This window comes from Chlamydotis macqueenii, chromosome 22, assembly GCF_036417535.1.
Source record: "Chlamydotis macqueenii isolate bChlMac1 chromosome 22, bChlMac1.mat, whole genome shotgun sequence".
NCBI lineage: Eukaryota > Metazoa > Chordata > Aves > Otidiformes > Otididae > Chlamydotis > Chlamydotis macqueenii.
In genome coordinates this window covers 8,264,393-8,274,553 of record NC_141577.1, presented here as the reverse complement: position 1 = coordinate 8,274,553, position 10,161 = coordinate 8,264,393, and the positions used below count along the sequence as shown (strand labels likewise).

At 60.2% G+C, this 10,161-nt stretch overlaps 1 protein-coding gene across 1 annotated transcript; it reads right to left on the bottom strand.

Annotated features, from left to right (window-relative positions):
• Positions 1–722: 722 nt before the first annotated feature.
• ID3 (inhibitor of DNA binding 3) lies at positions 723–1,469 on the bottom strand. The gene is made up of 2 exons (XM_086765096.1): positions 949–1,469; positions 723–862 (listed from the first exon to the last, which is right to left on the bottom strand). The coding sequence occupies exons 1-2, from the start codon at positions 1,267–1,269 to the stop codon at positions 806–808; spliced, it is 378 nt and encodes a 125-aa protein (XP_086621222.1). The 5' UTR covers positions 1,270–1,469; the 3' UTR covers positions 723–805.
• Between the last annotated feature and the right edge of the window lie 8,692 nt (positions 1,470–10,161).

The window sequence follows — 10,161 nt, the reverse complement described above, 5'->3', positions numbered from 1 at the left end:
GGGGGGGGGGGGGGGGATACACGACTGGGGTGATCGGGGTGCGGGTGATAGGGGGGGATTGGGGTGCGTGGGGTGGTGATGGGGGGCATTGGGGTGGGGGGGACAACATTATGGCTGTGGGCAGAGGATTGAGGGGTTGGGGGGCTGAGAGGGAGTGGGGTGCAGCGATTGGTGGCTGGGGGGCATTAGGAGTGTGGGGAGGGGACTGGGACACAAAGGGACTGGGTCCTGAGAGTGGTGACTGGGGCGACTGGGGTGCGGGGGGGACTGGGGCACAGGGATTGGTAGCTGGGGGGATGAGGAGTGTGCGGAGGGGATTACGGTGCTCGGGGTGGTGGTGGTGGAAGGCGTAGGGGGGGGTGTTTGGGGGGTATTAGGAGTGTGAGGAGGGGGGCGCCGAGCAAGGACTAAGGGTGCGGGAAGTGGTGATTGGGGGTGTGGGGAGGGGATTTGGGCGCGGGGCGCAGTAGTTGGGGGGACTGAGGTGCAGGAAGAAGCAGTGGGGATGGAAAGGCAGTCATTGGGGGACTGGGGTCCGGGAGGGGGTGGTTGCAGGGAATTGGGGGGGTCCAAGAAGGGGATTAGGGATGGTGGTTGTGGGACTGGGGTGCAGAAGGAGGTACTGGGGGGACTGGGGCAAGAGTTGGTGGTTGGGGAGGATTGGGGCCCGAGGGGCAGTGGTTGGGGGGCGGGGGGATTGGGGGCCGGGGGGTGGTGGTTGGGGGACACGAGAAGTGAGGGGAGGGGACTGGGAGGACTGGGTTACAGGGGGGCTAGGGGGAACACTCACCTGATGGAGTAGCCGTTAGTGACACAAACTTCTCTCGTCTTTGGCGCACAACTCAGGGGCCAGCCCGGCTGCCTGCAGACAGCGGGGACAGGGCTCAGGACCAGGGCCCCCACACCACCCCCAGCCCGTATACCCCCTCCCCAAAAGCAACCCCTTACCTTCAGGGAGAGCAGGGTAGCCTCGGGGGAGGGATCGCGGCCCCTCGCCCCCTCCTCCAGCACAATCTGCAGGTCGAAGATGTAATCGATGACGTGCTGGAGGATCTCGACCTGGCTCACCTTGGTGCCTTGCGGGATTCCCGGCACCAACTCACGCAACTTAGAGTAACAGTCGTTCATGTCGTAGAGCAGGTTCATGGGCTCCTCCAAAGCCGGGCTCTTGTTGTTGATCCCCCGGGCGATAGCCAAACTTTGCTCCGAGAGGCAGCAAACTGTTTCGTAGCAGCTCCGGACCGATCGCACCGGGCTGATGGCTTTCATGTTGCGGGGAGGGAGGGATGCGGGGTGAAAGGTGGATGTGAGAGAAACGCCGGGAAAAAAAAAAAAAAAAAACAACAAAAAAACCCCAAACAAACAAACAAAAAGAAACCCGAAAAAAATTCGTGGTGGTGTTGGTGGGGGTTACGACGGCTGCGAGGATTACAACCACCAAAGCTTGAGCCCCCGCCGAGCCCTCCAAGTGGCCCCCCGCAAGGCCCAGACCGCGCTGGAGAGAGGACACCCCCGCCCTGCCCCTTATATCGGCACGGCGGCGGGGCCGCGCCCCGCATGCAAATCACGGCTAAACCACGCCTCTTTATGTAAATGAGCATCAAGAGCCCACCCTCGCATCGAAATGAAATGAAAGGCACCCCCCACACACCCCCACACACACCCCCAGAAAAGTGACCCTTGGTGGCCCCACGGGAGGACAAACGACCACGCAGGTTCCCCCCCACAGCCAGACCCCCCAAACTACCCCCTCAGCGCGGGAACCCCCCCACACCCCAACCCAAGCCCCTCAAACTGCCCCCCCATCCCACCGAGGCCCCCCTATTTTTAAGCGGAACGATGGGGTTCGGTTATGGGGTGATTTTTTTTTTTTTCTCTCCTGCCCCCGTGTTTTTTACGGGGCGATCTCGCAAGGAAATTTGTGCCGCCCTGTTCCTCAATCCGCTTCTCATCTGACCTCCAGACTTTCTGGCGTCAGGAATTATCTTGTGACCAGCAGAAAAAAATTAATTGCGGTAAAACTGAGGTTACGATGGAGAAACCAGATTTAGGTCAGCGACTGCGAGAGGCCTGGAGCTGGGATTTTTTTTTTCTCTTTTTTTCTTTTTTTTTTTTTTTTTGAGGGGGGAAGAGGAGATTTATAGGCAAAGGGGGTTATTTCAGAAGTGATGAGGAAGGGATGAAGACAACCCCCCCCCCAAAAAAAAAAATCACTGCCTCAAAAAGTGCCAAGCCGGAGCAATCTGGGGTGGCTGGCGCCCACGGGTGTCACCGCAGCGGGTGGCACATGGAGGGATCCCGGGGGGAGCCTCGGTCCTGCGACACCCAGATTGTGAATCCCTGTTAAAATCGAGTGGCAATGACCGCCCCCCCCCCCCGCCCCCATCTTGTTTTGGGGGAATTTCCATGGGTTTTGGTTATGCGGAGGTGAGCGCAGGAAGGGGACGTTACAGCCCAGAGGGTGGGGGGCACCCTGAGACCCCAGCTAATGAGGGGGTGCAAGTTGGGTGACAGAGGCACCTGGAGCAAATTATGCCTGCCCACAGCAGCAATTTATTCCAGATTTGCCCAAATCCCACTTCGGTGGCACTGGGTTTTGTTTCCCTCCTTTGCAAATCTCCCCCCACTCCATCCCGCGGGTCTGGGGGCTGCAGGCCGGGGGGCAGCCGCCCTCCCCGCTTCCCCCCCAGCTCAACGGCTCCCAACCCCCCCTCCAAAGCAGCATCCAGCCATTTGGGAGGGTTGAATTACTGAATTATATTTTTTTTTCTCTTTTCTTTTTTACCCCGCCCCCTCCTCACGAATTTCCTGGGAAATCGCCTCCGCGTGAAGGGTAGCAGCTTGAGGAAGAACTGTAATTACCCTCATTAACCTGCTCGGGGGTACGTGGCAACCAGGACTTCCCTAAAAAAAAAAGGAGGAAAAAAAATTAAAAACTCCACAATTAAAATTCTATATTTTTAAATTAAAAGTTAATTATTTTTTAAAATGTGAAAATAATTTTAAAAACGTTTTTAAGCTCTTTTCAGACGTCTAAAATACTTTTTACTCTCTTAAGGGCGCCCTCCCCCCGCACCCTCAAAGCACCACCACACGCTTATTCCCATGCCCCCCCCCCCCCCCCCCCCCGGTTTCCCAAGGGCGTGGGGAGGGGGGGCAGAAAAGCTGCTTAGGGGAAGGCGGGGGAGGGGGGGGGTCAGCTTTTGTTTGCAGGGGGGTTTTGTTGGCGGCCGTTCCCACAGGCCCTGCCTGGGCGGCGGGACCCGCTGCCTTTGCCCAGCTGTGGCCCGGGCCCTCCAGCTGTGTTGATCTAACTCTCGGCCCCAGACAGCCTGGCGCCAGCCCTGCGCACGTCATGCATTCACACAGGGATGCGTGGCCAAGGCAACCTTCATATCCCCCCCGCTTTTTTTTTCCCCTTTTTAATTTTTTTTTTTTTTCCCCTCCCCACCACCGCCGCCAACAACTGCTTGGAAATTTCGGGAGCGGTTAAAATCTCGGGGTACCCCCAACACGCGAGCAAGGCGTCAGCATGGAGATGTTTCTATGTGCTCATCGCCCCGGCTTTAGGGGTAGCTCTCGGGGGTCCCAAATGGGGTTCTCACACTTTTGGGGTTCTGCCTCGCCACTGGCTCAGGGTTTGAGGTGTCCTCGCTCTGGAGTGGGGACGAAGCGGATTTCTTGGCGCGGAGGAGGGAAAAGGGGGGAGGAAGGGAGTGCGAATGCTCTGGAGTGAGATGATTTCATGGTGAAAAGGGCCCACACTGGGTGTTTTATTAAAATTAAAAAAAAAAAAAAAGGAGAAGGAGCGGGAGCCAGGGTTTACCCAGCTCAGTGAGCCCCCAAAACAATGCAAAGCCTCCTCGTGTCCCTCGGGGGAGGTGGCCGTGTGTGTGTCCCCTGTACAGCTCGGCTGTAGCTCCCCACAACCTTTCCCCTTTTTCCGGGGACGGATCGTTAATCCCGTGCGATTTGCCCACGCTGCAAAATATCTGTGGAGGTCCCCGCAGCTCGTCGCACTCAGGAGGGGGTTCACGAGCAGCTGCCTTTTCCTCCCCTCAAAAAAAAAAAAACATCCACCCCTCGGGCTTGGGTTTGGTTTAATATATATATTTTTTTTTTTCCTTAAATAAGTCGGTACAGGTGGCAGGATGTGAAGGACGTAAAGCAGGGTGGAAAGGGCTGGATTCAGCCCGGCTGCCGCGGGGCAGGGAGGGCGAGCGTGGAGGTCCCGGGGTTCCCGGGGTGGGGGGTGGACAGCACTGGGGGGAATTTCTTGGGTTTTGGAAGAGGGAGGCTGCCTGGAAGTGCTGGCTGCAGGGAAAGGGATTTGGCCAGGAGAAGGGAGGAACAGAGACGTGGCAGAGCAGCCAAGGCAGCGACAAAGGGAAGGGCTCTTCCCCAGGGGTCACCGGGATTCACTTTCGGGATGGGGCTGGGGTATAAATCCCGGGATCTTCGCAGACCCTCGGGATCCTGCAGGAGCGAGGGAGGCTGAGGGATCCAGCTGTCCGCGCTCCAGCTCGGCACAACATGGGAGCGAGAGCTCGGAACAACTGCTTTAATTCATCGGTTTTTGGAGATGCTTCGAGCCAACCGCCCAGCCTTGGCACCCACATGGCACGGCACGGCGCAGCAGTGATCCAAGGGAGTTTCAGTGCTGGAGGAGAGATCCAGATGGATGCTCAAGGGGAAAAAAGGAATTCTGGGCTCTTAAACTTATGATCTTCCATAAACTCTTCTTCCCTCCTTGTCCCCAGGGCCGTACCTGGCGTGGGGAGGCTGCCTGGTGCCACACTGGGCTGTGCCGCGCAGTGAGGTTTGGTAACCGCGCACCTCCCCGGGGGTGCTGGCTTTCCCTGTGCCCCATTTTGTGTCGGGGTTGGATGCTCCCAGATGAGCATTGGGTCCAGGATGGGCTGGCGGCCCTGACCCGGCTGTGGGTCACATGGAGGATGTGCCGAAAGGGACCAGCACCATTTGGCAAAGCCGGCCTTCCTTGGGATCCCCACGGCTGTGGTGACAGCCACGTCCTGAGCTATGACAGCCCAGATTTGGGGGTGTTTTGGGAAAAAGGGGGATCATAAATTGGAGCTGCCAAATTTGGATGGATGTACATCAGCGACATGAGCGTGACAGCAGCTTGCATGGGAAGGAGCCCGGCCCCGGCCACTCTGCTCACCTTGCCCTGTGCCTCAGTTTACCCCTTTGCCCATCGCAGGGATGCACTGCAAGAACCAGACAGTGCCGGAGGCTCCGGTCCTTGCTGTGCACGGGGCTGGATGCGCAGGGAAATGGAGCGGGGAAACTGGGAACGGACCAAGGAACTGGAGCAGACACCCAAAAAGGGGCCACAAGCCCCCTGCCCCCGCCCGAGCCCTGTCACTAGGAGACTGGGTCCGGCCCTGGGGAATGTGCAGCTGTTTGTGCAGAGGATTAGTCCCAGGGACCCATCTTGGCCTCCATGCCCGAGGCAGGGACTGAGCATCCAGTCCCGCAGCCACGCAGGTTGAGCCTGGCCCAACGAGCCTGCAGGCAATGCCCAGCACTGCGGGCTGAAGGGCACTACCTGCTCGTTATCATTAGGGGACAGAGTGAACACAGGGAGGTATTACCTCATTCCAGAACACCCAGGGGAGAGAGAGGAGCGCACACAGCTCTCCGGAGGGGGCCTGTGACCCCAGCCTTGGCCAGCTGCCCAGCCTGATGAGTAGCCACCAGCCATGCCTCAGTTTCCCCACCCCTCTCCTTCCCCCTGAGGCCCAGCCAGGAGCAAGGCCTTGGCTCCGGCTCTGTCCCCTGCAGCACCAGCTGCGCCAGAGGGAACTGCAGCTTCCTGTGGGAAAGCAGAGCCGCTTCTCCAGGACAAACCCAGGGCACCCCCAATGCCCCGGAAAGGGAGAGGCCAGGAGGCTTGGAGCATCCCAGGGTGGTACCTGGCGGCGGGGGGAGGCAGCGGGGCAGGGGGTCCCAGAGGCCTGTGGGCTGGCGGGCGGGTGGCAGTGGCCGTTCCCAGGGCCGGGATTCCCCGCAGCTGCTTCCTGCCGCCCTATCTCACGGGCACATCTGGGGAAGCTGGGAGCAGCTGCCCCCCCGCCCCATGCTTCCTGCGCTGTCATCCCCCCCCTCCAGCCCCAGCCGCCAGTCTCACGGCCTCCCCCCAAGGCCGGCCGGAGCCACCTGCTTCCCCCCAGCCTGATGCCGACCCTCGGCCTGACACCACAGCAGCCCCTCCGTGCCCCATAAACACCCCCAGAGGGGGAGGGTCTTAAACCCCCCCCCCAGCCCAACCATTTTGGAGCATCACAATTTGTGCCACCACAATTTGACATCTGCCCCCCCCATCGCATCCATCATTTCCCCTGAGGAGGAGGAGGATGGGGATGGGGTGGGGGAGTGCGAAGGCCGCAGGTGTGAGCATCCCCACTCGCGGCCCCCCCCCCCCCCCAGCCGCTGCAGGTGTGGGGACACTGGTGACTCAGAGGAGCCTGGGCCCCGCTGCCACCAGCGCCTGGGTGGCAGGCAAAGGGCCTCCTGCCGCCCACGATATCCTCCCGGCGACGGGGTGCGGTGGCAGGGGGGGCAAGCAGCAGGCACCCAAACCCGGCACCACCTTCACCGCAGCTGGTTGCTCCAGCCCCAGGATGGTCTGGAGAGGGGAAACTGAGGCACGGGGAAAGGAGCCCAGTCCAGGTTTTGGGGGGTGGGCAGGTCCCAGGAAGGGTTTTGCTGTCCCCCTCCCAAATCCCTCCCTTTCTCAGCCCCCATATTCCTCCCCCCGGGTCCTGCCGCGCTGCAGGATGTGGCTTTGCCAGGCTGCCTCTTGTTACACCCAGTGAGACCGTTACAGCTCATCACACCCCCCGCCCCGCACTGCCCAGCCCCACATCACACCACCCCCGGCAAACCTGACACCCCCCGACCCAGCACCCTAAAAATCCCTCCAGATTCTCCCCAAAAAACCAATGTGAGCCCCCAGCCCAGCCATCCTCCCCACGGCCAGAAAGCCGCATCCTGTGGCGTTGCATGGAGCAACCCACTCCCCCCATGGAAAAACACGGGGCGGGGAGGTGCAGGGAAGATGCTTTATCTCGGCCCCCATCGCCCCTAATAAGACGGCTTTATTTTTAGCGAAGGTGAAAGCCAGAGCCACCAGCCCAAGAGCTTTTTTTTCCACTCACATCTGCATTTGTACAATTTGGGTTTCCTGCCGCGGTTTCGGCGCATTTCAAACCTGCCCGAATTGTTATTTTGTTCACTCGGCGAAGCGCCGCGCCGATACCTCTTCCCCCCACCCTGGTATAAATAACGCGCGAGCATCCCCTCCTCGACCTCCTTGCTCATCCAGCCACCACCACCCTGCTTTCGCAGAACCGGATCCCAGCATCCCACTGCAGGATTCGGATGCTGGCAGAGGTTTGGGGCGGGACTGCGGGTTTCCAGCACTGGAACCCGGATTTCCAGCCCCAGGGAGGGGGAAGCAGCCACTTTCAGATCCTAAGTAGGGAAACTGAGGCAGAGAGGGGGTCCACACTGGGGTTCGGGGATGGGGAGCCCCAGTTTGACCCCCTGCTCCGAGGGGCTCTGGATCATGCGGATGCACTGGGTTTAAGCAGGAGGTGAAATGTGGTCAGGCTGCAAAGCTGGGGGACAAAGTAGGGGGGGCTGAGGGTTGTACCCCCCCCATGAATCCAGCCCTGTGGGTGTGGGCTGAGACCTGCCCAACTCATCACAGCTGTGCCGGGGCAGGGGAGGGGGGACAGGTGGGTGTCGTGTCCCCCCTCCTCCGTCCGGGAGCGCAGCCCCCTCCTCGCTTCCTCTGACACAGAGTTTCCATCGCCTGGAGCAGGTGCCAGGTGAGGGGCATGGGGGGGGGGATAAGAGGCCCCCCGCATCTCCTCTCCTCCTCAAGCTGTGTCCCTGCAGGGCCCCATCCAGGAAAGGGGACACGGGGCTTCTCCCCTAGTATGTCCCAGCACTCCTCCATTGAAGCTGTGGGACCCCCCCCCGTGCTGCCCCCCAGTCTCTGAGGGGGGGGTGCCCCCAACACAGCCCCCTCCATACCCACCATGGCCCATGGGGATTTGTTAAAAAAAAAAACACAACACAACTCAAATCCAAATCCTCAGATTTGGGCACCCCCTCCAGCCATCTTCTCCCCATGAAACCCCATGACCTCCCGAGGGACGAGGAGGATGCCAGGGTGCAAGGCTGAAGGCTGGGGTCCCCTGTCCCACCCCTGTCCCCCCAGATTTCGTTCTTTAACTCCTTCAAAGCCCAGCAGCGCGGCAGCTGCGCAGCCAGGTGCCGGAAGCTGACCTGCGCTCGCTTTCTCTCTGCTTTGCTTTATTTTTTTCGCTCTCCACTGACCCGGAGAACTTCACTTTCTTAAAAAAAAAAAAAAAAAAATGTCCCCCGTGTCAGCCGGGTTGGGGACAAGCTCCACGCCCTGTGAGATGGGGACATGATGGCACCTGGCTGCGTACCCATTCCCAGAGTCCAGGGACACCCAGCACCCAACTGGGACGGCAGCGCTGGCCGAGGGGGGGTCTCCAGGATCGGGCAGCCAGGGGCTCACACCCGGGCCCTGTCACCCCCCCCACCCCAAAACCTGTGCCTCAGTTCTCTGCTTTTGTTCACCCTTGACAACATTTTGGTGGGGGTTTCAGCTTCATTTTCATTTCTTGCTAGGATTTTTGCTGTAAATCCACCAAATGTGGCCCCATCCAAGAAGGGTGCTGGGGACCCCCCCCACCCCGGGGTGGGGGGCATCAGGACACCCCCAAAACCATCCCCAGGCACAGAGCCTCCCTGGGGACACCGAGATGTCCCTGGCCGAACCCAGCCCAGGGCCCATGGGTGCTGGGTGGGTGTGCAGGGCCCACAGGCTGCCCAGATCATGGATGGGGGTGACCTTGGGACGCCCCCCCAGGAGGGTTCTCTGAGGCAGGACCCCTCGGGGAGCCGGGGCGGGAGAAGGGTGAACCTCGCCGATGTCCTCGTCACCTGGGGTTTGGGGGGGGTGCAGGGGGCTCTGGGTGCCCGGGCAGAGGGGTCGCTCCCCAAAAGGGGCACAGGGTTTAGGAGGGGACAGGGTTTGGTGTTGGGGAGAGTTTGCTGGGAAAACTGGGAAAGTGGGGGGAGGCGAGGGGGCAGCAGGACTTCCTGCACCCACGTCCTCCAGCCCTGCAATGGCCAGGACAAGGTGGGACACGGCCACTGGCACTCCCCCACGGGAGAAATGGGGGGGACGGGGACTGCCAGATGCTGGGGGGGGACACAGGACCCCCAAGGACAGGGACCCTGCAGGGACATGGGACCCCCAAGGACGAGGACCCTGCAGACATGGCAGGGATGACACCACCCCACGCTGGCCCTGCCTGCCCACTTCAGCTCCCTCCCTGGACACCAGTGGGGCCTCCTTGGCTGCTCCCTCTCTTCACCGCCCCCAGTACACCCCCGGGGCCAGTTTGGCTCTAACTGGGCTCACTGGGGCCGTATGGGGAACCCGGCACCCTGGCCGTCACCGCAGTGCTGGGGCGAGGGGACACGGGAGGAACGCGCCCCCACACCCAAATCCTGGGTAGGGGCACAGGCCTGGGGACACAGGGGAGAGCAGGGAGGTGGCCTGGGGCTGCCCCCAAAGGCGTGCGTGTCCCCATGACGTATGTACCCGCGTGTGCTGTGGGTACCTATGTGACCTGTATGCCCTGTATGTGCACATATGTGAGCTGTATGTCCCTGTACATATGTGCATCCATGTATGTATGTGTGCTGCACGTTCATCTACATACATCTACATGCATGTACCTCTGTGTGCTGCATGATGCTGTGCATGCGAGTGAACTGTATGTCTCTGAGTACACATACGTGCATATGTATGTGAGCTGTATGCCCCTGTACATGTATGTATGTGCATGTACATGAGCTGTATGTCCCTGTACATGCATGTATGTGTGCTGCATGCTCATGTGCATGCATGTGAACTGTATGTCCCTGTGCATGTATGCATGTGCATGTATGCATGCATGTGCTGCATGTATGTGCATGTCTGTACCTCTGTGTGGTGCACAACCCTGTGCATGCTTGTACGTGTGCGCTGCACGCCCTGTGCCTGGACACGCGCGTCCCCGCTGCCTCCGTTTGCCCCCCACCCTGTGC